The 27,447-nt window shown below is 34.8% G+C and overlaps 1 protein-coding gene across 3 annotated transcripts; it reads left to right on the plus strand.

Moving 5' to 3' along the window:
- The first annotated feature begins 1 nt into the window (after window position 1).
- On the plus strand, window positions 2-27,329 carry PRKAA1 (protein kinase AMP-activated catalytic subunit alpha 1). Of its 3 annotated transcripts, none has more exons than XM_016147962.2 (9): window positions 2-143; window positions 12,086-12,227; window positions 13,835-13,928; window positions 17,017-17,161; window positions 18,365-18,452; window positions 19,443-19,667; window positions 20,934-21,420; window positions 21,535-21,661; window positions 23,996-27,329. In XM_016147962.2, exons 1-9 carry the CDS (start codon window positions 17-19, stop codon window positions 24,238-24,240), a joined length of 1,680 nt encoding a protein of 559 aa, XP_016003448.1. In that variant the 5' UTR covers window positions 2-16; the 3' UTR covers window positions 24,241-27,329. The 3 variants fall into 3 exon arrangements, with proteins under 3 accessions (XP_016003448.1, XP_036081534.1, XP_036081533.1); XM_036225641.1 differs by lacking the exon at window positions 2-143 and adding an exon at window positions 5,792-5,812; XM_036225640.1 differs by lacking the exons at window positions 2-143; window positions 13,835-13,928 and having other exon boundaries at window positions 12,122-12,227.
- Window positions 27,330-27,447: the final 118 nt, after the last annotated feature.

The raw sequence follows: 27,447 nt of genomic DNA on the forward strand, positions 1-27,447 counted from the left end.
CCCCTCCCGCGGCGCCATGCGCAGACTCAGTTCCTGGAGAAAGATGGCGACAGCTGAGAAGCAGAAACACGACGGGCGGGTGAAGATCGGCCACTACATCCTGGGGGACACGCTGGGGGTCGGCACCTTCGGCAAAGTGAAGGGTGAGGACCCGCGGGGCAGGGCTGGGCCCGAGCCCGAGATCCGGGCGGTTTCCGCTTGTCGCACCTTCTCATCCTCCCCCGCCCCCGGCGTTCCTCGCCTCTCGGGCTCCGCAGTCCGGGTCCTGGCTCCGGCGGGAGCGGAGCCGGAGGCCGCCGCGGGACTGCGGCGCGGCCCTCCCGGATCTGGTGGGGGCGGGGTGGGGACCGGTCGCCATGGCGACGGCGCCGCGGCCAGGGGCTCGTCCTGGCGAGGGGCGGGGATGCGGAGGTGCGAACTTTCCCAGGTGGGCAGTCGGGGGCTGCGCGGCGCACTCCCAGTGCTGGGTAGGGGCGCGGGGGTCTCGGCCCGGAGCCCTGGGGAGGCGGCCTCCTGTTCGCCCCGGCTGTGCTCCCTCAGCCCATCGCTTCCTTGGCAGTCCTCGGCATTGTCTGTATTTCCGTCTTCTTTAGGAGGCTGTCGACTCACCTGCTCAGGCTGATTCTCAAGTGTGAAATCTAGTCCCCCCCCCCCCCAAAGTCAGATTGCTTTTCTTTTAATTACAGAATTTTTAAAAAGGACATCTCGTCAGAAAAGATAATTAATTTTTTAGGAGCAGTTAATGAATATAAATTGGTCTTGTATTTGCAATGTATGGTTTATGTTTCGAATGTAGACTCCGTGCCTTCAGTGTTTCTGAATTACCAGCTTTGCAGTCTCTGTATGCCATACTTGGTAGTTAGGGCAGATGTTGCCTCCAGATAGTATTTATTAGTTTTTTAATACAGTTCCTTTCCATTTATTTTCACAGGATATTTACATTTTAATAAGCAATTTAGTGCACATCATTTGATTGGTTTTTTTTTGTTTTCTTGTTTTTTTTAAAGAAAAGTATGGACTCTCTTACCCTTGTGTTTCAACACGGTATTCTGGAAAAATAGCAGACTTCCTTTCCAGTCTGCTAATTCTGGCATGAAAAGTTTAATTGCAAACTTTGTGAGGCATGATTTTTTTGTTCTTTAAAATATTTGACTTGGTTATTAAGGGTGCAGAGGAAGGAAGTGTGGAATTGATGATGATAATTCATGCATGGGCTTTGGATAAATAATAGCCTATGAATTGCATATACTAAGCTCTTGGTAAATATTTGACTTAAAAGAAAAAAAAGTTTGTGAAGGTGTGTACAATGAATTGACTGACCAAGCCTTGCTCTACAAGAGCTAAATAAACATTTTCTGATTTTATCTAGGGGTGGAGGAGAACCCTTCCTTCTCTTGTCCTTTCTGAGTCATAGAACTGGAAAATTGCTGTATAGCCCACAGGGAAGCAACTGCCTAAACCTTCTTATGAAAATCAGCATGGCCAACAATGTAAGAAAGTAAGAAGCAAATGTCAGAATAGGATAATAACAGCCATTAGAGTGGGTATTAGGTCAGTAAGGGGTTTCTGTGCCCTTGAAGTTATTTATTTTTGGCTGTGCTGTCTCTTTTTAGCATTCACAAACTGTTTTTAGTTTACAAGGATTTGTAAGAAATGCCCATTAATGCCCCCAAAATAGTGATCACAGTCTTGATGCCCTCACCCCTCTCAAAGTTTTGCTTAGATTAGGAAGCTCATCGTTCTCCTAATATAGACCTGAGATGAGTCGTATCTCATTTTCTTATTTGCTAGGTGGCTTTGTCATGGCAGATAGGAAAGCAAGAGGAAATTTTTTGTTTTCTGAATTTGATCTGTGATGTGGCTGTGATGTGAATTCCTCCAGTGACTGCTGTTCTTTAACCTTCACTCCTCCCCAGGTGCTTCTCTTGAGTAGCATACACTGTCAAAGTCAGCAACCTCTCCAAATATAAAAAGGCCAATATTAGTCAAAGGATCATAAGTTTCATAGATATGGTTCAATTTGTTCATAAATACATTAGTCAATGTTGGTCAAACAGTTGAGATGCTTTTTGCCTCAAGTAATAGAAAATCTAATTCAGTCTACCCAAGAATATTTCTTCATGTGGTTCTCTTTCCAGAGCAAGGAAATCCCAGCATACTTCTCATGAGTCTCATTGGCTTGAGACCTTTGGCCTGGGATGCCTTGTGCCAGTTGGCTTAGGCTTATGTTCTTAAGTAAACACTAGCAAGGGAGATGGAATTACCCATGGAGGAATATGGTCCATTCTTTGATATGTGTGTGGGGGGGAGGGCATCTTTTTTAAAATTATTTTTCTTCAATTACAGTTGACATTCAATATTATTAAGAGCATCTTCTGATGAAGTACTTGGATAGTGTGGAGGGACAGAGTAGATACCTATTCAGAAATACATATTAATTATTAGGAGAGAGAAAGGGGGACATAGATATTCAGTGAGGCAAAAATAGCTACAATAGTGGTGACATTAGTAACTTATACTAGTTTTAATTTAACAGGAATATTTAATATGATTAGCCATATATTTCATAGGAGGCAGTTTGGAGTAGATATTGATATGCATAAAAATTCCCAGTATAATATTCCATGCTTAGAGGAAATTTAATTTGGGGAAAGGAGGAAACTAAATTCATAGTGATTATTTCGTTTTCTGTTACAGGCTAAAAAAAAATCTTTTGGTAACTTAATGGTAACATTTTGAGGAGGAAGTTTAAACAGACAACTAGGATTAATTTGGAATTATGCTTGAATTATCTTTTATTCTAAGATATTTTTTTTTTTTTCTGGTTGTCAAAGTTAGTTAGTCTCCACTCCCTTGCTGGTCCTCTCCCCCTTCCTCCCAGGTAGAACAGTTATAAAAGCATAAATGAACAAAGAGTCATATGACTATCGCAGTAAATTAAAATGGCAGTTTTTGTTAGTTTTCCAAGAGAAGAGAAGGCTGTCTTTTTAGTGAGGTGGGTGGTCTTTGGCAAATGAGTTGTTTATGTATAGAATCTATTTAAAGTTGGTGAGCATACATAAAACTCTAATGAATTTCAGTGGAAATTACACTTTTAAGTAAAAAAATCTATATGTGAACTAGAGCTATCTATGTCAGCATGGGTGATTCTCAAGTATAGAAGGTTGGGCCACAAAAGCAGAAGTAGAAGAATATGTACAGTCATGTTATTTATATCAATTTTAAAAACATGTAAAAATACTCATACATTGAAGGTGGGAGTATAATTTGGCACCAGCTCTATAGAGTGTGACAGTATTTATTAGAATTAACCTAGTAATTCAACTTCTAGGAAATTATTCTATAGATATACTCATACATGTGAAATAATGAATATTCATTGCCATATTGTTTGTCAGTGCAGAAAATTGGAAGTAAACTTTCTAATAGGACAGCAGTTAAATTATAGTTTATCCATACAGTGACATACCTTACAAACATTAAGGAAAAAAGCAAGAGACTTTATATAATTTAGAGAACAATTTTCAAGGTGTATTTTTAAGAGGAAAAATAAGGATAATAGAACAATGTATAAGTATACCTACCATTTATGTATAAAAAGCAGGGCAAATATGTTATCTGTGCAACTTCCTGCATATGTATAGAGTGTCTCTTTAAAGATAAACATGAAATTGTTAAATTAGTTGTTCAGGGGAGGAAGTCTGGGTAGCAGGGGAACATTTCATCTTATATCTTTTTGTACTTTTGAATTGTGTAGTGCAGATATGTGTTCAAAAGTATACAAAATTAAATTTGACTAACTTGAAAAACAATGTTACAGTATTGTTTATGGATTCATATTGGTGGGAAAGAGAAACACTACTTTCAAGAGTGGGAGGAGTCACATTGGGCTTCAGTTATATCTATACTGTTTTATTGCTTAAGCTAGTGGTGGTTGAGACATAGGTATTTGGTATGCCTGAAATGTTTTGTTAAAAAAAGGCAGCATTCTTAAATTTCCACCTATAGCACTTAAAGTTCACCCCTCTCCAGGATTTTTTTTTCCATAATACTTTTATGAGATACTATTATTTTAATTTAGAGTGGGAATGAAATAGTTTGGTAATTAGAATATCTTCAGTAGATATATTTCTATCTTTGTGGCATCTCTTTCCTATTTAAAATCCTCTCTTTCGAAGTATGATCTTGTTTCACTTCAGGATTGCACATCTGATTAGAAGAGCATCTGTTACAATGTTTTACAGTTAGATAAAGTTCCCTTTAGAAAGCAAGAACAGGTAGTTAGCTAATATTTAGTTGACTGATCTGTTCTTTGAGGAATACATGAATTCTAGTAACCTTTGCTGTGAGAGATGTGCTTCAAAGGCAGCAATACTTGTTTTCCATTTCATTTAAAAGCAACACCTTAGCACTCCTGTAAAATTGTGACAGTTTGAGGAGTAAAATTTTGTGCTTTGGAGAAGGAGGAAATCTCTTAGTAATGCATACTCCTGAAAGGTCTGTTTCTGATACTGCTCCACAGTCAGTCAGTTTGGCTGCAGCTGAGTTTAGTCAATGGAGAATCTTTAGCCAGTTTTGAGAAAACAGTTCAGGTTTTGTTATTTGCTACGCCTTTTTCCCTTCGCACTGCATATGATGGATAGGTCAAAAGACTTGGAGTCAGAAGACCTGTCCCAACTTGATAACTTAATAGCTTTACCTTGACAAATTACATAATCATCTCAGAGCCTCATATTACCTGCATCATAGGTTTATCGTGAGGCTCAAATGTGACAATGTGTGTTTCCTAAGCAATAAGAGACTATTTTCGAAAGTATTATGCTACTGAAATTCTGATATTGACGTATTTTGGTAATTGGGTTCAAGGCAAGTATTAGTGTATCTTTAAGGAAAACACAACAGATCATCATATGATGGCCTTGAATTACTAAGACTTGCTGGGGAAGAAAGACAAGGAAAAAAAGAATAGAGGGGATACTGCCTACTCTGAAAGAAAAAATATTTTTGAGTCACTGGAGTTGGGACATTATTTGAAAAGCTTGAAGGGAAAAGCCTGTATCCAATTAAGGCCAGAAAATAACAGGTTAAACAGCTTTCAACAAGTTTCTCTACTACAGAGCTTTTTCAGAGCCTTTACCGTGTTTATATGCATAATGAGTTTCCGAAAGGGAGAACATATGTCCTTTTCCAGGCTTCCTTGATTATGAAATCTTTTTCTGTGGTGAGTCTCCAGTCCTGGTGTTTGTTTTGTGGAGCAAACTCTAGAAAATCCACTGTAATTTTAGTTTTATGGTTTTTCTAGCCCATAGAAAAATCAGAATCCCCAAATTAGAACACTGGAGAGGGGGCTGTCAGCGTTGACGTCTGATAGTCTGTGAAGGATGAGACACAGCTTCAAAAGCAGAAAACCACAAGAGGTGGAACATAATAGACCAGGAGCAAGAAGTCCTAGGAGCAAGATGTCCTGTCCAGCGAAGTAACTCCTACGGATGTCACTGCGTGAGGGCATGGGAGTAACTGCTACTCATACACGCTGAACATCTGCTTGGTTCCCAGTCATCAGGTACAGCAGTGTTCCATTCAAGAATACTTGGGCATGCATAGTGCAGTTTAGAAAATCTGTTTCAAAAAGGTATTACTTTTGTTCACTTGTTAATAATGGTGAATGTCATGTTTTAGAAAATTCACTTAGGAACTGATAAACTTACTGTATCCGTTTCCTAGGGCCATTGTAACAAAGTACCACAAACTGGGTGGCTGAAAACAACATATTTATTCTCTCAGTTCTGGAGGCCAGAAGTTCAAAACCAAGGTTAGTAGGGTCAGAGTCCTTTATGAAGGCTCTAGGGGAGGAATCTGTTCCTTGCCTCTTCCAGCTTCCAGCGGCTGCTGGCATTCCTTGTCTTGTGGTAGCAAAACTCCAATCTCTGCCTCTTTGTGTTTGCTTCTTGTGTTTTCTTATAAGGACACCAGTATAAGATATAGAATTCAGCATAAATAAATCTAGAGTGATTTCATCTTGGGATCCTTAACTAATTACATCTGCAAAGACCCTGTTTCCAAGTAAGATTGAGTTCTGAGGTTACAGGTGGACATGAATGCCAGGGGAAAGGACACTGTTCAACCCACCACACTTGCCGTTACATTTTATGAGCTCATAGCTGTATGCTCTTCATTCCTCCTTAATACCTTAAGTTTTGAATAACTTCTAAATTAGTTTGATAGAATGAATACAGTGTTTTTTGGTATCTTGTCTTAAGACATTGAAATTGACATAAGGTGGGTTTTTAGTAAACTGGTTTCATTTTCTCATGTAGGAAAAAAAGTCATAGTAGCAGTGCCTAGCATATAGTAGTTGTGCGTACTCAGTAACTATTTCTCGAATGAATGAATTTTCTAGAATAATTCTTAGTATAGGGGAGTTAAAAAATACAAGACTATAAATTAAGGATTCTTCTGATATGTTAACCTCTGATTTTTTTAAAGGTTATTTATATTTGTATTATTATACTATGTAATGTCTCTTTGAGGATTATCTTTTTGTCAAAATTTATTTTTCCCTTACCATTTTTGGAAAGAGCACAGGTTCTGAGACAAACCTGGGTTCAAGTTTTGGCTTTGCAAATTACCAGCTGTGTAACTTTGGGCAGTGCTTTCATCCTCTGTGCTGCCGTGGACACAGGGGTGCATAGATCTTCATGAATTAGTGCTTCGGTTTTCTTTGGATAAATACGCAAATGTGCAATTGCTGGATCAAAAGGTAGTTCTATTTTTCATTTTTTGAGGCACCTCCAACCTGTTTTCCAAAGTGGCTGTACCAATTTGCAGTCCTGCTAACGGTGTACAAGGGTTCCCTTTTCTCCAGATCCTCGCCAGCATTTGTTGTTTTTTGATTTATTGATGATAGTTGATCTGACAGGTGCTTGCTTGTTTGTTTATTTTGCCTCTGTGCTCTTCTATGACCGAACAAGTGTTCCTATAGTTTTTAGGTATTAGGTGAAATCTCTGTCAAGGACTTGGTGTGATTTGTATTTATGTCTCGCAGTAACCAAAGTCAGGAAATGGGTTGAACTTTGGAGGCGATAATTCTCAGAATTGGTTGATGACTGGAAGAATGGAGTAGGTTGGTGGGTTTGAAGCTTTATGGGAATGAGAGTTAGATGCATAGGAATTACAGCTATTATTTATTTAGCATCTACTATGTGCCCAGATAAAGGCAGGCTACTGAATCTAAGTGGATAAGGGGGATGAATCGAAGAGTTTCATAACTTCTATATTGTCTTATTACCCTGAAAGTTAATTTTTCATAAAACATTCATTTCTTGGGTGAGCTTAATGCATTTTCTACCTCCCTCCCCCATTCTTTTGTACTGTAAAGTTTGTTGGGTTTTCTTACCTTACAGAGGTCAGGAAGATCCAAGGAACCCAGGTCACTTTTGGTCGGTACTGTTTTCCCTGGCAGCATTAACTGGCATTTAGTAGATGCTCAGTACATGATATGAAATGAAGGAAATTGAAAGAATGGATTGAATCTCCTCTTCCAATTTTTTATTTAACAACAGAATATGCATCTGGAGTTTTGAATAAGCCCCAGTTATTTCTTAAAGTTAAGTGGGGTTGAAATTAAGTTGAGCAGGGTATAATATGAGAGGAGACTGGTAGATTTGTGATGAATTGGAGTTCAGGCCTAAATGGATTCTGCTTTAATAGTCTTTCCAAGTCTCAGTCTGCCAGGATTATCCAGCATTGTGTCTATTTCCCAGTCCCGTTCCAGCTGTGCAGTTAATGGGAAAAGGTTCCTAGTAAGCCAAGGGCTTGAAGATTTTGGGGGTAGTTGGGACAGGTGAGATTAGTACTTCTTCAGGTATCAATAAATTAGGTCTCTAAAAGACAATACTTCCTGAATTGTGTTTTAACAGTCAAGTCGACTGCTCTCAATCACATGATTGGTATTGGAGATTGGAGAAAACTGTATCTGAAAAAAGAATGTGCTTGATTTCCAGTTTCTTTTAGCTGTGATTCTAGGGTTTTCTTCCTCACTGATTTCATGTATATTTTAATGAAATTTCGATAGAAGTATATCCAGTACATTGTTAACCCACCATCTTTCAGGAAGCTGCTATAATTTTTTAGCTATGGATGCTTTTAAAACTAGTTGAGCTATATATAAAGGGTAGTTAAATTTGGATTCCTTTTACATTGTAGTTTCAAAATGGCATTTTTACCTTATGATTCTCTGATGATTCTTTGGGTTAGAGTAGACTGTTTCAGTTGCACATTTCCTCACTGGCTAGGAAGACTTGTGTTGTGGCAGTATTGTGAGGGTTAAGAAAGGACCTGGACAAAATGGGAGAGGACTCTGACTTAAACACTCTTCTTCTAGTCTTATTTAACAGACTTTTTTTTTTTCCCATTGTGAAATATCTGTATAACTGGACTTTAGATTTAATATTATTAATTAAAATATTTAAACCAAGTAGCAAATGATTTAAAAGAATTCAAACTAATGAGGAGCTACCCCATCCCCTGCTCTACCTGTTCCAGTTCGCACGGCTGTAGTGCAGCAGAGGAGCCGGTACTCAGTCTTGGTTAGTCCAGTTGTGGGGAAATGCTGAATTGTTGAAAACCACTAGAGCCCATATCTATGGGTTCTCATCCTTGGGGGTTTTTAAAGGATGGTCAGGTTCAGCTCTATCCCAAATCCCTGATCAAGTGGGAAAGCCTATTAAAATTGGAATAATGAGAAAAATTCTTTGTTTAAAATGATGTTTTAAACCCAAGTTTAAAATATCAATGTTGAGTGCTCAACTAAGAAATAATAAGAAATATTGTATGAATCTGCTAGGGCTGCCATAATAAAATACTGCAGACTGAATGGCCTTAACAATAGAAATTCATTTTCTTACAGTTTGTAGGCGAAAAGTCTGAGATCAAGGTTTCAGCAGGTTTGGTTTCTTCTGGGGCTACGCTCAGCTTGCAGATGGCTGCCACCTGCTCCTTCTGTCCTCATCTGGTTTCCTGCGTGTACCCCTGCTGTCTCTCTGTGTGTCCAAAGTTCCTCTTACAGGGACACCAGTCGGGCTGGATTTGAGCCTACCTGCACTGTCTCATTTTAACTTACCTTTGAAAGGCCCTGTCTCCAAATTGTGTCACATTCTGAGGTAACTAGGGGTTAGGGCTTCATCATATGAATTTGGGAGGGAGATGCAATTCAGCCCATAACAAATTCAAATAAAGAAAGGATTTTGTTGTTGTTGTTATTACTCTTGATTTTTAGCTAGTAATTATCAAGATTGCCAGGGAAAGCTCTCTGATAATGGTCTTACAAACTGTTCTAATTTAGAAGAGAATGTTTTCTTTCTGTAAAGCTAAAACCTTAAATCACTTATTTAAAAATTATTTATTTTTTTTGGCAAAATGACACATGTATGTTTTAAAAAGTCAAATAGTGCTAACAGGTGTGTTTATAAAACAGAATTCCCCATCCCACTTTCAACTGTTAGCTGTTTTTTTCTTGTATTTATTTATTTTTTTTAAACTTGCCCATTTCTAATTGATATGTGTATGCATACAAGCTATTTTAATTCTTACTGACAGACTTTTGTTGACTTCTTGTTATGGTAGTTGAGGATTTCAGTTCTCTTATACCTTTTCCTCTACACCTTCATCCTCCTAATAAAATTATATTATACTTAAAAATCCTTTTTTGGTGTTTTCATAATTATGACTGTAAAAATTACTTGCTAAGACAATACTGTGACATTTTTTCCTGTAGTTTAAAAAATTTTATTTGTCAGTTACAGTTGACGTACAATATTACATTTGTTCTGTGCGTACAACATAGTGAATAGACAGATCCTTATAAAACTTCCAATCTCCCCGATAAATCTAGTATCCATCTGACACCATACATAGTTATTGCAATATTATCGACTGTATTCTCTATGCTATACTTTACACCCCCATGACTATTTTGCAATTACCAATTTGTACTTCTTAATCCCTTCCCCCTTTTTACCCATATTCCCATCCACCCTCCCATTTGGCAATCAGGATATTTTCTGTATCTATGAGTCTATTTCTGTTTTGTTTGTTTTGTTTTTTAGATTCTGCATATAAGTGAAATCATATGGTATTTATCTTTCTCCATCTGACTTATTTCACTTAGAATAATAAATACCCTCTAGGTTCATCCATGTTGTTGCAGATGGCAAGATTTCATTACTTTTTATGGCTGAGTAATATTCTATTTTATATATGTAACACCTCTTCGTAATCCTTTCATCTATTGATGGACACTTAGGTTACTTCCATATCTTGGCTGTTATAAATAATGCTGCAGTGAACATATGGATGTGTACATCATTTTGAATTAGTGTTTGGGGTTTCTTGGGATAAATACCCAGAAATGGAATTGCTGAGTCTTTCGTTGTCTCTTTTATCTGTAATAGGTATTGCTACCCCAGCTTTTTTTGGTCTGTTTATTTCTATTTTCATGAACTGTTTTTTTCTATCCCTTTACTTTGAGTTGGTGTGTGTCTTTCCATCTGAAGTATATCTCTTTTAGGTAGCATATGTAGGTGGCTTGTTTTCTTTTCCATTCAGCCATCCTATGGATTTGGAGCATTTAATTCATTTACATTTAAAGTAATTATTGATAGATATGTAGTTATTGCCATTTTATTCATATTTTTGATTCCCCCCCTTTATTTCTATCTATCAATCATCTATCTATCTATCTATCTATCTATTTATTTATTTATTTATTTATATGTTTTTAGGTGAGGCAACCCTTGGTTGACCTCACAGATTGCGAAGACCTTGTCAGCTTACAATCCTTTATTTTTTTATTTTTTACACCTACAGCACCTGGTCTTCCTAAGTGGTCTGCCATCCAAGTGCTAACCAGACCAGACCCTGCTTAGCTTCTGAGATCAGATGGGATTGGACTTGTTCAGGGTAGCATGGCCATACACCCTTCTTTTTCTTAAATAATTCCTTTTAATATTTCTTGTAATACTGGTGTGGTGATGATGAACTCTAACTTTTTTTTTTGTCCGAGATATGACTATATTTTCTTAAAAGAACTTTTAATTTTCCTGGAGTTCTTACTTCAGTTTTTTCATTTGCTTAATTTTCTTAGAACCTAAGTCTAAATTTTCCACATCTTCAAATGCCTTTGTAAAATCGCTTTCAGTATAATATCGTGTACTTTCAAACTCGTAGGACAGTGTATTCTCTTCTTTTCCCATGAGAGTAACCATCTAGGCTCCTCTGTCACATTTCTGCCTGGATTTGTTGCCTTCTACACATGTTACCTAGGACTTAGCTTCATTACCATATTGGGGATTCTCTTAGGTTTTCTCCTGTATTGGATACCATCTTTTTGGTTTCCTTTATGATTTTGATGAAATATATATTCTCCAGTAGGTTCTTGAGAAAGAGTGAATAGAAGTGAAATATTTGGAGACACTGCCTCTATAAAAATGTCTAAATTCTACTATTACAATGGACTATCTGGAATAGCATTCAAAATTGAAAGATAGTCACTTGGATTTTTTTCTTTTTTTAAAAAAAATAGAAACTACATGCACATTAACTTTATTTTAAAAGGTTCAAGTGGTTATGGACAGAAGTTTGCCTATAGAATGAGGGAGTTTTTTGGGATGATGGAATTGTTCTGGATCTGATTATAGTGGTGGTTACATCAATTTCTATGTGTTAAAGTCCATAGAATTACACAAAAAGAAAAAAGTTCAATCTGTATATCTGATAGCTTAAGAAAATGAAAAATAAAGAGAACTTAAAAGTACAGAAAGGTATACAGTGAAAAGTCTTCTTTCTTTCTCCCTTAGCCTTCCAACTTTCTTTCCTGAAAGAAACCACTGTTACCAGTTTCTTAGGTATTTACCCACTTGATCACTCTTAAACATGTAAACGTTCAGGGGTAAATCAGGAGGAATTGAAAGGAACTTAAATTTGCTCAAGTATTTTCTGAGAATGCTAAGATTACTAGTCTTAGAATATGTCAATTATGTTATTAATCAAGTCTGGCACTAATTTCTTAAAATGATTCCTCTTGCAGTTGGCAAACATGAACTGACTGGACATAAAGTTGCCGTGAAGATACTCAATCGACAGAAGATTCGAAGCCTTGATGTTGTAGGAAAAATCCGCAGAGAAATTCAGAACCTCAAGCTTTTCAGGCATCCTCATATAATTAAACTGTAAGATCTGATTATATTAAATATAGTCATATTTTTTTTTTCATCATTTTTGTTAACCTACTTAAAGATGACTGATTTTTCTTTGGTCTGTTTCCTGAGAGTTTTGAAGTTTCTTCCTGTTCATGTATTTATCTAACCCTATTCATGGTCACTTAAGCCTATGTTGCTGTTTTGCTGTTATGCTTACCCTAGTTATCGTTCTTATTCTTTCTTGTCTTCTGGATCAATGCCTTTTGATAGATAATGTTCAGAACCCCTATTGCTGCAGAACCAACAATGATTTGGCTAGTAAAAACTCTCGACTTCTTATTTCCACATGATGTCAGTTAGCCTCACTAGAGACGATGCAGCTGAAAGGGTTATCCTGCAAGTTGCTTACATCTGATAAATAACAAATGAGACTATCAGGAATTTAGTATTTCAAAAAGGCAGTAACATTACTATTGTATTACACTTGCCAATTATAAGGTCTTGAGATAATTTATTTACTTCTCAAGTTTACATGCAAAACTGCTTAGGCTTTTGTACTGAACTGGATGACTCAAAATTTGTTTCACTTTCATATTTGTTGAGGTGCCACAGTTTTAAATACTATCCATATGCTGATGACCCCTAAATATATATCTGCTTTGAAACCCTTTCCCTGAACTCCACACTCATGCCCACTGCCTGCTTTACATCTCCATTTGGATGGCCACAAGGCCTGTGAACTCAGCATGGCCCACACTGAACCTGCCCTCCTGAATCCACTCTTCCCAGTTTTCAGCATCTCAGTTAATATCTAGTTCCTCAGGGCAGATACTTAGGAACCATCCTTAACTTCCCTATTTCTGTTACTTCCTACCATCCATTCCATTTCTTCCTTCAAAATATATCTAGAATCTGATTATTCCTCATTTCCTTCGTTGCCATCAGCTTGGTGTGAGCCTCCTTGACCTCTCTCATGGACTGCTGCAGTAGCCTCTGCTTCCTCCTTCACCGCTACCGTCAGTTCTTCACATTATTCCCATAGTTACTGGTTTACTGGGCCAGATCACAGGACTACTTTGCATAAAACTTTATCTCCCTTAGAGTGAAAGTCAAAGCCTCATCATGGCTTACAAGGTTCTGTGTCCTCTGCTCTCCAGTTACCTCTCTGACTCCACATCCTATTTTTCTCTCCCGGCTCACTCTGCTCTAGACTTCTTACCATTGCTTGAACATGCCAGACAGACTTCCACCTGGGGCCTTTGCACTTACTATTCCCTTTGCCTCGTTCACCTTCTTTGTAGATAATGACACAGTTTACTCCCTTACTTCCCTTAAGCTATGCTCAGATATTACTGTATCAGAGAGGCCTTCCTTGAACACCCGATATGAAAGATTCCCCTTAGTTTGCTTAATTTCTCTTACCATGTTCCACCACCTGAGATACTGCTTATTTATTTAACATTTGTTTTCCTGGCTCCTAGAACATGAACTCCAGGAGGGCAGAGAAGTTCTGTTTCCTGTATTTTTCTCAGCTCCTAGCACAGTACCTGGAATGTTATAGTTACTCAGTAAATATTTATTGAATGAATGAATATATACATGTTTTAATATTGGTAGATAATGTTTTCTCTCACCAGGTACCAGGTCATCAGTACACCATCTGATATTTTCATGGTGATGGAATATGTCTCAGGAGGAGAGCTATTTGATTATATCTGTAAAAATGGAAGGGTAAGCAGTTCTGATTTAATCCTGTATCTATTTTGTAACTCACCTTATCCCTTAAAAGGTCCAATTAATAACCAGTTCCCTTAGTCATTATTTGTCTAGAATCATAGATTATTTAGAGCTAGTAAGGGCCTTAAAGATTATCTCCTTAGCCTACTTACACAGATGTGTTAACTGAGACTCACAGTTTATACATTTGCTCAAGGTCACATGATTTTTTAATGACAGAACTGGATTGAGACCCCAGAACTCATTATCCTTAGACTCAATGCTTTGGGGGGTCATACAAATACTTCTAATATATATCTTAAAGTATATATTTAATCCTAACAAAATATATTATTTAATACTTGAAGATCTAGGCCTTGCTAGTCAACCCTAGTTACATTTAAATTGCATTCATTTTTTTTGGTTTCAGAAATCTGCTGTACTTGAAGTAGTAAGAACAGCCTCCATTAAGGAGGTAGGAATTAGACTTAAAGAATTTAGAGTTGGAAGGAACTTTAGAAGATATTTTGAACAGTATCTTAAGTTACAGATAGAAAAACCAAACATTGCCCCCTGCACATACTTTTTCTTATCCAGATTATATGGTATGCAAAAACTTCTTTCTGGAAGAGCCATATCTAGTACTGAGAATTCATTTTTTTCCCTTCCCAATCGAAAGTTCTTTATATCATTCATATATCTGTTCTGTATAGCATTTGTTTACTTTCATCAAAATCAAGTTCCTTAACCAAGTTGATTTTGATTTTCCCTTTTCTCTTCTATTTTTCATTTCTTGGTCAGTTTGCTTTACATTAGATGATTTTCTTTTTTGTTTTCACCTATTGCATGTTAAAATTTCAGCTGTCATATTTTCTATTCTAAAGGCCTCTTTCTTGTTTTCTGAATTCTTTAAACAGCCTGTTTTTGCTCCACAGATGTAATAATTTTATCTGTCTGAAGATGACAAATTAGTTAAAAAAGCTTTTCTTCTGTTCCCTGTATCATTTCTGTACTTCTGTGTGTTCCATTTTTTAAAAATTAATTTTATGTTCATTTTATTGGTCTTTATCTTTTGTGCATTGGCCCTTCCTCAGATGTCTAGTATATTCTTGACTGTCCACTCATTTGAGAGTGGGGTACTAAATGCCAAGCTCATGTGCGTGGAACTTAATGGTTGATTAGGTCCTCATAGCTTGATTAGGTAGGGACTTGTCCACTTTATTAGGGTACACCAAATGTCAGTAATTACACATATCTTTCTTTGCATCAGATAGTTGCTCCTGAAGAAACTTTCCAATTTCCTTGAGGATATCAGTGTAGCTGCCAGTGCTTGTAAGCTGAATGGAGAAGCCTGCAGGCATCAATAGTTAGTACACTGACTTTCACTGAGTCCCTGTGTTTTCCTTCGGGCACCTCATCCCTGCCTTGGCGTCCTTGAGGACAGAGAAGGGTCAGCCTTTAAAGAGTAAATCATCATTCTTATTCAACTTTATTAAAACTTTTTCAACCAGTTATTCTGTTTTCAGTCTACTTCTTCTACCATCAGAAATTCCGAATGCTTCCAGTTTCTGAGTCGTTCCAGGGTTCTGTTTGTAGGGGAGTTCATTATTGGTTTCCATCCCTCTAGGCTTAGGTGTCAGCTTCCTCTGGTTGGTGAAGTCTTTATCACTGTTCATCCACTCTCCAGCTTAGTGACTCCTCTGATTACAGCTGCCTTCTCTCTTGCTCTTTTTGTTGTTATATGCTAATGTCATTTTAGTGATATTTCAAGGAGGTAGACAAAAGGTTCAGTCTGCCATGTTTAACTGGAAATATGCTTCGACTTTTCTAATCTTCCTTTGTAGATAATCCCCTCTTTCATCTTTTGTACTGTTTTATTATTAATATAGTATAATCTTCATTTTTGTAGCCTATCTAGTTATTTTACTTCTTTTATTTAATCGATTGTTCACTTCTACATTTAGAACGCATTCTTTTTTTTCATTTAGTATATCTGATATAAAGCTGTATTAAAAAATGAACCTACATTTCTTCTAGAAATAAAGGTGTTAGGTTGCTAACGCATTAGTATTTTTTTTAGATGAAGGGTATTTCATAGTACTTTGATGCTTTTTATCTTGCTTTCAAAAAATTATTATTTCATCTTTTCTCTCAGATTACCCATGTCATTTAAGGTATAAGAATCTGGTTTTAGAATGCTAATTTGTGACTTGTTTTAGAGAATTGTTTTTTAGAGTCCTTTTCCTAGAAGATCAATAGCTTATTTATTAAATATGACTTCTTGAGAGCAGGCATTTCCAAGTAATGATTATCATTTATGAAAACATAAGAAAGTGTGGATAAGTGGAAAGAAATTTTTAAAGAATATTTTAAAAGTTGCAGCATAATGGATAATTTTTTTCAGTAAGCAGATTAAAGATAAAATGCTTATTTTGTAAAATAAATGAATTAAGGTTTTTCTTTAAAATTAAAATTTTAACATCTTTTTATTTCAGGACATACAATCAGACGATTGCTTGCTAATTCATTAGCAATGCTTAAATGTTACTTCCTCGTAGTTTAAAATAGTATCACCACCACAACATAGCTCTGTGCCGTTATCCTGCTTTATTGTTTTTTAATTCACTATCACTCATTGGTGTTATATTTGTTTATTGTTTATTTTTATCAACTGGATTAGGTCCTTTGTTTTATTTGTTGCTTTATTCTAAGTGTCTGAAACAGTGCATGGAATAATGACGATGTTCAATAAATTTGTTAAAGGATGAAAGATTTAATGTTTTGAATTTGTGGGAGAAAACATCTAATTACAAGTAGAAATTGAAACTATTTGAAGTAGCGCATGAGATATAAAGGAAAGTAAGCTATTACATTGTAGTCATGCGAGTGATAACATTAGAAAGTTCAGTTACTGATTTGGATTCCAAGATCCTATTAGCCTTTCTGTGTTCTGCATATATCGTCCCTGCATTTCAAAAGTATCTCATAAGTGAGATTCATTTGGAAAATATCATGCATTTTGACATTTTTTAGATTGGAGAATTATAGGTAGAAGAATTTTTCGAAGGACACTCCTTTAAGATACCTCTCTTATTTTTCTTAGCTGGACGAAAAAGAAAGTCGACGCCTGTTCCAACAAATCCTTTCTGGTGTGGATTACTGCCACAGGCATATGGTGGTCCACAGAGATTTGAAACCTGAAAATGTCCTGCTTGATGCACACATGAATGCAAAGATAGCTGATTTTGGTAAGGAGACTTTTATAGTTTCATATATTCATTAGGTTTAACAAACATTATTAGTAGAATTCTTCAGATAACTTTTACTTTTATGTAACAGACTGAGTATCCCAAAGTATATCCTCACTATTCTGTTCATGAGCATATAGAAAGGAGAAAAGATAAGAAATTCTCTTTCCTTAGCTTTATGTCTTTATAATTGAGTTTTGTGACAGTAGGTCAACAATTTAAGTTGGTGGCAGTAGAGCCATCATTTGAAAGAGCCTATTACATGTGAAGAAATTAGTGACTTTATTTCCAGTGTGTTCTTTTTGATCAATTATGGAGCAAGAGGAGAGAGACTGGATTGATTATTCAAACTTGGAAAGCCAGAAGGTAAACTATATGGACAAGATTATTTAGGAAAAAAAAAAAGGTAAGATATTTTAAATGATAGAAAAATAATTTCAGCTTGAGAAAAACATAATTTCAGCTTGAGGAACATTATCTGGATTGTCAAAAATGAATTTACTTTTTCTTTATTTCCTATATAAATTGCCATTGACATTATTAAACCTAAGAGAAAAATGAATATCTGCAACTTTCTTTTGCTTATATGCTTATATTTTCTTATATTTTACTCAGTTTTGAATAGTGATCCAGTGAATCCTGAGCTGTTTTTTGTTTGTTTGTTTGTTTGTTTGTTTGTTTGTTTGTTTTTAGGTGACCGACTAAATTATTTGACTTCCTTATTCCTTGTTATAATTATTTTTAGAAAGTGCATTTTTGAGGAGGCAGAGGTGTCTTTTTGGAGCACAGCTAGGAGGGAACTTTGATTTTCAAAATTATTACTTTTTTAAAAAGAATCAGAACAGAGGTTAAGAGAAAGTTTCAATTATAATTCTTCCACTCACCTGTTCTACATTATTTATAGTAATTTCTGTATTAATAAAACTCGATCATGCCAAGTTTATTCTAGTAAGCAGAATAACCAACAGTTTTATATATATTCATTAAACTCCAAAAATGCACTAACTTTAAATGTTGAAATAGATTACAAATTTTAGGGCATAATGACAAACTATTTGGGAACAGTAAAGACTAGAATTTTGTTGGAGCAAAGAATAAAATGATTTATCACTTTAATGCAAACTCAATTTTATTATTTAATGGAGTTTCATTTTTATTTTTGTCCTTGGGAAATATTGAGTGGTTGATTTTGTGCATTTTCAGGTCTTTCAAACATGATGTCAGATGGTGAATTTTTAAGAACAAGTTGTGGCTCACCCAACTACGCTGCGCCAGAAGTAATTTCAGGAAGGTAGTATTTGACCCCGACACATACATTTATACTTGTCTTTTTTCCCTAGATTTTGTTAGTCTGTAGAATCTATAGTATTGAAAACGTTTAAGGCTTATTGTTTTCTTATCCATAAAATGTTCAGTTTTAAGAATAAAACATAAGAGATTAAGGACTTTGTTTAGAGAGGAGAATGTTGGTATGCAAGTCAATATTATGTTTAAGTACTTAGATGATAGTACTTATCTGGATCTAGATGCTGGGGTCAGTTTTAAATAAATAAAAAATGTATGGTAATTATGTATACATGCAATGGGCTATGACTGAGGTCAAATTTTCCCAGTTTGGATAAAATCTTTCTGTGAGGTCTGGATGAATGGAAAGTTACTTTCAAAACAGTATTTACTGATCAGTTCAACAATTCATTTGAACCAATTTAAAGAAATCCTTACTCTAAAGCCAGACTTTGAATGGGTTATCTAAGTAGTCTGTACCTATTCTAGTCGGTGGCTACAGTGTATTACAAATAGGAGTTTAGAATCTTTTGTGAACCAGTTAGCTTGGCTTCCTTCCACAGCCTAAAACCCCTTTTACCTTGGTAGGATGTCTTGGTTATTTGGGAGAGCGAGTTTAGAGTCGATCAGTAAAGAACAATCTCAGTTGATGAAATATTATTTAATCTCTCCTCTGTAACCAATCAACAATGGTTTTAAATTCAGTGATATGTTTCTTCAAGATTTGGCTGTATTGGTTGGAGCTCATGACGACCATAGTAAGATAGTAAGAACAGAATTTTAGCTATAGTCTATAATTTTAAAAAATTTGACTTGTTTTCAAAGATAATACTGATAGGATTAGTATAGAATTTTTATATGTAGTGCATAGTACTGATTATAGAAACCATATTCTGACTAATAATTATTTATGAAGTATCTATATTTAAAAGTTTTGATTAAAAGCTTAACTCTTAAATTACTGATTATTTAATCCAATGGGTATTTCCTGTTACAGATTGTACGCAGGTCCAGAGGTGGATATATGGAGTAGTGGGGTTATTCTCTATGCTTTATTATGTGGAACCCTTCCATTCGATGATGATCATGTGCCAACTCTTTTTAAGAAGATATGTGATGGAATCTTTTATACCCCTCAGTATTTAAACCCTTCTGTGATTAGCCTTTTGAAACATATGCTGCAGGTGGATCCTATGAAGAGAGCCACGATTAAAGATATCAGGTAATGAAGCAATTTGGAGATTATCAGATCTAATAGTATCAATGATACAGGTTAAGTGAAAGGAAAAGTTGTGGGACAGTATCTATAATGTAATCTGTTTTATGTTAAAAGTAGTGTATAGACACATTTACCTACTTTGGCTGCTTTAGGGGGAATATTGGTAGGAGGGAGACCTTTCACTTTTTACTTATGCATCTTTATTTGTTTTGAAACCGTAACAGTAAACATTATTTTGCTTTTTAAATTAAAAAGAAAAAGCTAATGAAAAATCAAAAGGACTCTGGTGGGGTGTTAGATTTTTGTAGTGGTTCTTTAAGATTTTTTGTACTATGCTTCATATTTGTCTTTTACATAGTAGTAAACTGTGTTGCTATTTGAATTCTGATCTCATGAATTAATATACTTTATTTTTGTTTACCTCAAGGAAATGAGACAATTTTAATATAATCAATGGCAATTTTTTGTAGTAGCAGTAGTAGACATCGAATCATATATTACATTGTTGTTTTGTAGATAAAAAATTCATCGGTATTGCCAGTTTCATATAGTTCCACCTAATAGTTTAAATAAGGAAAAGTGATGGTGAAAAATCTACTTCTCAAGTTTGGGTGTGCTATTTCTGATGAAGATTTAAAAAAAAAAAAAATCACTGCAAACTATGTTTCATCTACCATTATTGTTTCCTTCCCTCTTTTCCCACTATAAAGTTCTCTTGGTTTTATAATAGCTGGACAGCAAGCATATTTCTCTGAGATGGAGAAACAAGGAAAAAAGAAATTAGATGTAGATCTAGAAATAATAAACAAGAAAGCATTAGGATAATGAAGAATAAGGAAAGATTACATGTAGAACTTAGAGCTTGATTCCTTTCTGTTTACTCCATATGCTGTAGATTAGCTAAAAAAGAGACTGAATGTCAGGGCATGATTTTACCATCTGACACATAATTTTCTAAAATTTATATATTAAAATATCTAAATGAGCGATGATTTTTCTTGTTTTTACATATTTTTCCAATTTAAATGTAATCTAAAGTATAGATACTTCTTTTCCTGTTAGTACAGCACTGCTTTCTCCCTCTTAAAATTAGAGAGTGGCTGGAGCATTTCTCCCAATGTATACAATGAAATATGAGAAAGAAAAGGAAAATCTCAGCTTAAAAATTAATAATACAGTACGAATATAAATATAAATGAATTCATAGCCTAAATTCCCCAAACCGTTACTTTCATCACTACTCCTCCTGACCCTGTCATTTTCCCTCAGGGAACATGAATGGTTCAAACAGGATCTTCCAAAATATCTCTTTCCTGAGGATCCATCATATAGTTCAACCATGATTGATGATGAAGCCTTAAAAGAAGTATGTGAAAAATTTGAGTGCTCAGAAGAGGAGGTTCTCAGCTGCCTTTATAACAGAAATCACCAGGACCCTTTAGCAGTTGCTTACCACCTCATAATAGATAACAGGAGAATAATGAATGAGGCCAAAGATTTTTACTTGGCGACAAGCCCACCTGATTCTTTTCTCGATGATCACCATTTGTCTCGGCCCCATCCCGAAAGAGTACCATTCTTGGTTGCTGAAACACCAAGGGCGCGCCATACCCTCGATGAATTAAATCCACAGAAATCCAAACACCAAGGTGTAAGGAAAGCAAAATGGCATTTGGGAATCAGAAGTCAAAGTCGACCAAATGATATCATGGCAGAAGTTTGTAGAGCAATTAAACAACTGGATTATGAATGGAAGGTAGGAAAGAAAGGACATTATGATTATTAACACATTTGGCAAACTTGTAGTATATAAAGTGTTTCATAGAAGAATTGCTTTTGACTTTTGTTTTTGTCCATACCAATTCGGTAGGTCGTAAACCCATATTATTTGCGTGTTCGAAGGAAGAACCCTGTGACAAGTACATACTCCAAAATGAGTCTACAGTTATACCAAGTGGATAGTAGGACATACTTATTGGATTTCCGTAGTATTGATGGTATGTACATCATAAAACACCATAGATGACATATTGGACTTTGTTACTTTGTTAACTTGGTCTTTTAGAAGATTCTTGAATTGTTCCTAGAAACTTAATAGCAAAATGTAGAATGTGAAATTTTTTTTGCCTTTTTGATGTAAACATTTGTGAATCTGTTATTCTTGTAATCTTAAAAGTATCTTGTCCTTTTAAGATTATCTTAGAATCCTCAAAGCCAGATGCAGTCTGATCCTAAAGTGATCATTTCTGCCACATTTCTGTTTTTTGATGTGGTTCATTTTGGTAAGATAAAAATGTTTTACTTAGAAATAAATATTGACTTTTCTTTAAGTTTTTTATTAAATAATTTTTATATCTGATATTTGTTTTTTTCATTTAAGGATTAGAGTATAGTTACTAGCTTTTAGAGTTGAGTGATGTGGCATTGTAAATATATTTGATTAGTACCTCAACGGGATAGGGAATTATTTGCTGAGTAAGGGTTCTTGCAGGGCACTGGGAGAGAAATGTTTTGTAGGGACTTCTCGTTATTTTTCTACTCTGAATCAGCCTTTTCCTCCCAGGCTGAGTCTAGAGACAATCAGAGATATGCATCTTTTATAATTTGAGAGTTACATGATTCCAATTTAATTCTCTTTCAATAAAGGGTATTTTATGTCCAAGATAACTATTATAATTAGCTGAAAGTGACATTGCTAACCTCAAACCTAGACTGCTAGGTTTATTTAGGTAAATATAGGTACATTTCTATTTACTGACTACCATAAATAATCATAGACAACCTGATAATTAAATCACTGTAATATTTAAAATTTTAAGTGGTCATCAAAATAATGACTCTATTCTACTGTAAGATATTAAAATATCTTTTTGAATTTGATTAAGAAACATTAACTATGCAGGATATTGATTTACTGTTTTAAAAGTTTCGAAATGAAAATGTATACTTAGAATATATATCTCTGGTTATCATTATGTGTAGTTTGCCGGAATAGCTCCTTAATTATTTAGATTGGTTAAATTGAAGTAAATTAACTCTAGAAAGCAGACCCTTTGTTTTTGTTGGGAAAAATTTTATGTGCCGTGTGTGTGTGTGTGCGCGCGCGTGCACGTGTGCATGTGTGTGTATGAGTAGACTTATCATAGACTTATAATAAATGGTGCAGTAATCATGACATGGTTTGAAATTTACATGAATTCAGATTTCCCATGTGCATATGCTCTTAAACCTAATCTACCTTACCTGTTGGAACACATTTAATTTATAATTCAAGTAAATCATTCTTTCTCTAGCCCATCATTATAAAAGCATATATAGCTTTATAAATAGAAGTTCCCTCACAAAGCCTTTGATTTGGTAAATGTTAAATGCAGTTATTCATTGGCCAAATCATTGAGTTGAGGTATGTTGCTATTTTTGTTCATATAAGATTGTATGGCATTATTAGGTGGGATTCACCTATGAATTTTTTTGTTGTCTTTATAAACTCAAAGATAGTATCAACATAGTATCAGAAAGACACAGGTTTGACCTGTGATAAGCTGACCAAACCTGTTTGTTTGCTTATCTTTATGACCAAATGGTATTTATCTGCTAACACATACTAAATGCACTCTGAGATATGGAATGGGTTTTATTTTTCTCATTGTATTTGGATTGGATTCTCTACCTTAGGTTTATTAGCACCTGGGTCTACCAATAGAATGACCATTTTTACTTTTGTATTGTGTTCCCAACTTTAGTTTTTCCTTGATTTTTTTCATTTCCTTGATTTTGTTCATTTTGTTCATTGTTGCTCTTTTATGAGATCTTAAATATTGAAGAGAAAGTGGGTGAGTGAAAAGCACTGAGATGGGAGGAGACTTGGGTTCTAGATTTACATTTCTGTTCACTTGTTACTTATTGGAAATCCCTTAACTTTTGGGAGTTTATGTTTTATTGATAAAACAAAGAGCTGGATGAAATGATTTCCAAGATTCCTTCCAAATTTTAAGGGCATTTATTCTATAATTTTAACATAGAAGGATTGATTCCTTTTGCTAGGGAATGTTTCTTAAGCCTCACATTATTAGTTTATTGGGCTCTTAATTTTGGAATGTACAATTGGTACGTAGCTACATACTATATTTAATCTTGATTAGCCATCAGAATACATACTGTGTCTAAAAGTGAGTGATTTAACACCAATGCTTTGCCTCTATTTGAGAAGGTATTCAAAATAGACCTGCTCTTAATAGCTGTTCAATGATCACGCTCAAAGAAGAAAATTAAATATTATTAAGATTTTTGGTGTGTAATAGGTTATAACAAATTGAAATTTTTTTACCCAGATGAAATTACCGAAGCCAAATCAGGGACTGCTACACCACAGAGATCGGGATCGGTTAGTAATTATCGATCTTGCCAAAGGAATGATTCAGATGCTGAGGCTCAAGGAAAATCCTCAGAAGCTTCTCTTACCTCATCTGTGACCTCACTTGACTCTTCTCCTGTTGACTTAACTCCAAGACCTGGAAGTCACACAATAGAATTTTTTGAGATGTGTGCAAATTTAATTAAAATTCTTGCACAGTAAACCTAAAACTGCTTATTTCTTTGATAGCAATAAGCATGCGTAATAAATCATAGCCAAATGCTTCCATTTATAATCAAGTTATACATAATTATAACTGAGGATTGGCCTTCTGGAATGCATTTTGCACAGGGATTGGAACATGATTAATAGTTAAAAGCCTAATGTGCAAAAATGAATTAAGATAATTTTGTTGTCCATTGTTCAGTAGGTATATAGTATAACATAATATACACAGTGAATTATATAGGTCTCTCAGGCTCACTTGGTTTTTGGCTATTTTATATTTAGTGTACACAGGGCTTTGTAGAATATTAATTTACCATAAAGGCCTTCATATATTATTACATGTTGATGTGTTATATATTTGCTTCATAAATTTATTCATTAAATATTTGCCTAGAACCCCCAGAGAACTTTATAGATGAATTATTTTCTGGGCTCCTTAACTTCTTAAATAGCAAGTGTCTTCCAACTATAGGAACGGTCTGGATGACTCTTCCATATCTCCCTCTTAATATTCTATAGTATATGATAGGTCACATCAAAAATAGCAGACACATGAAAATTTTTTCGTTAGCTTGGTTAAGTCTAAAACACACGGAACTAATAAATTCTGATACTCTAGGAACTAAGTTTTAATTTTAATAATTTGTCCCAATATAGTCTGTATATAGCTCTTTTTCTCACAAGAGCTGAGTTACATTTACTGTAAATAAATCATGTTGTTTTTGCCAATCTCACAAATTCCTCTGCTTATCATGTTAGTCAGTATTGAATGTATGCAAACATTTCTTGTCATTCAGTTATGTATCTTTTAAATCAATTCAGTGCACAGAAAGAACATCTCTTACAAACTTTAAAAGTTCAGGTATGAGTTCTTCTCCCAAATTTTATCAAACACTTTTAAAAACAAAAATTGAAAGCTGCAGGGTGTGGACATGTGTATCTACCAGTTGGATTCAACAGTCGTTAACATTTTGCCATATTTGCTTTATATCTGTATGTGCATATAGATACAGTTATACACATATACACATATATCTGAACCATTTGGATGTTGCAGACATACTCATCACCCCTCAACACTTCAAGCATGTCCTAAAAATAATATTTTCCCTGAAAAAAAATCATATTATAAAATTAATAATTCCATAATGTCATCTAATCATGTGTATTTAGTTTTCCCCAGTTGTCCTCCAGATTTCTTTTGTAGCTGGTTATTTCAAACCAGATCCATTTAAAATATACAAATTGCATTTGGTTATGTCTCCTTAGTCAGGTATGACAGTATTTTGATAAATATGGAACAGACTGGTTAGTTCTTCTAAATAGTCACAATTGTTTTTAGATTTTAATTACTTTTAAAAGTAGCATTATGGGAACCTCCTAAAAATGTTTAGTCTTCCTAAGATTTGATTTATATTTTCTTTTTCTTGCTCTTAGTAATAGCATTACATAATACGTGTAAATGAAGATATAAAGTCACCTCAGATAAAATTGGTATCGTATATGCTAAAAAAACAAGTATTACCCATATTTGCCTTACACTATTTTAACTTCAAGAAATTGATTTTTTTGGTGTTAATTATTTTTCCATTGCAACAAAGCTATCCTTTTTCCCTTGTCTTTTCAGACTTTATTAATGTAGGGTTGTTTTTGGCAAATACAGTGAGCACCTGTGTAATTAGATAATGATGTACTCAAATGTTGTGATAGCTTGCATAGTTACTGTAGCTGTAGATTTGGCTCCAGAACCCCAAGAAACATGCACTGAATTCAAAAGAAAAATCTTGGCTTCTTTTTGTCCAGGACTTGTTCTATTCAATTAAGACTATGAAAGCTGTATAAAGTAAGAGGAGTTCCATTTAAATATAAATTCAAAACTGTATTTATAACTTGTATGTGGCCCTCTGTTTTGAAGATGTTGATTTTACATAGGCTCTCTAAATGCAGCATTGTTCCTGATGTTAAGAACAGGAGATTGTATTTTTAAAGTTAAAAATTTGTATATAGAACTAAGACTTATGATGTCTCTATAAGGTGTTGTGGGGAGGGGGGAACAAAAAGAACCAATTAAATAGGACCTTCTAAAAATTGTTAATTTTGTAAACTGCTTCTTTTTAAGTTATTGCGATTCCTTTTAGTTACTGAGTTTTATTTTGAAGATATTTAAATATTGCACTTGTACAAATAGTATGATAAATGCACAGACTATTGCAGTAAATTCTTTTTTAAGCTGGGATATTTGAAATGACAACTTTTGGTTGAGTATGTCAAGGTTGCATCAGAATTTTCAAAAATTCATTGTAGTTTGCAAATTCTTACTAATTGAAGATGTAAGGGAGTCAATACAAATGATTTTTAATCTTTTTTTATTTTTTCAGCAATTTATATTTTTTGTGTTTTTATGCAACCATATTTTTACTTTGTCTTGACAACTGAAAGATGTATAAGGTTTTTGCCAGAAATGTACTGTATACATAGTTTTAAATATAACAGATTTTACTGATATGTAAAAATTTTGCCATGAAAATAAATGATTTCTCACTGAGAGGAACTTTTCTACCAGGTCGGGGAATATGGGAGCTTAATATATCATATCTAATTTAAAATAATTTCACTGAAATAAACTCCATTGCTTTTACTTTGATTATATTTTCTCTTGCGATGCTTTTGTAGTTTTTCAGAATTTTAAATGATTTTATACAAAAATCTCATACCCCCATCTCCACCCTTTTGACCTTGTAGTGATGCCATTCACACTGAATTAATGCTTTGTGGACTGTGGCTAGATGTGGAACTCCATGCATCTGTGCTCTGACTGGCACCTTTGAAATGAAAGAAAAATGTGTTTAAATCTTTTCCTTTCCTCCCCCATTTACAACACAAATCTCATTTTCATTGTGAGTTCTCCTGACCAGATGAATGAAATTCCACACACAACATAACTGGTAAATTGGTAGTAGGTCGAAATCAATCTTTGTGGTACAGTATTCTGAGACATGTTTGTTTGTTTTGAATGGAGTATATTTATAAAAGTTAAAATACTTGGATATAGTAAATGAGTAATAAAGAATTACATCATTTTTCATCTGTTACAATGTGCTTAACTTTTTTAACCTCTGAGGAAATTAAAAAACAAACAAACAATTGTTTATGGTTGACCATCTGTGCACCTTTTTGACCCATTTCCCGATTGCCCAGAGA

This window comes from Rousettus aegyptiacus, unplaced genomic scaffold (genome assembly GCF_014176215.1).
Source record: "Rousettus aegyptiacus isolate mRouAeg1 unplaced genomic scaffold, mRouAeg1.p scaffold_m13_p_8, whole genome shotgun sequence".
Taxonomy (NCBI): Eukaryota; Metazoa; Chordata; class Mammalia; order Chiroptera; family Pteropodidae; genus Rousettus; species Rousettus aegyptiacus.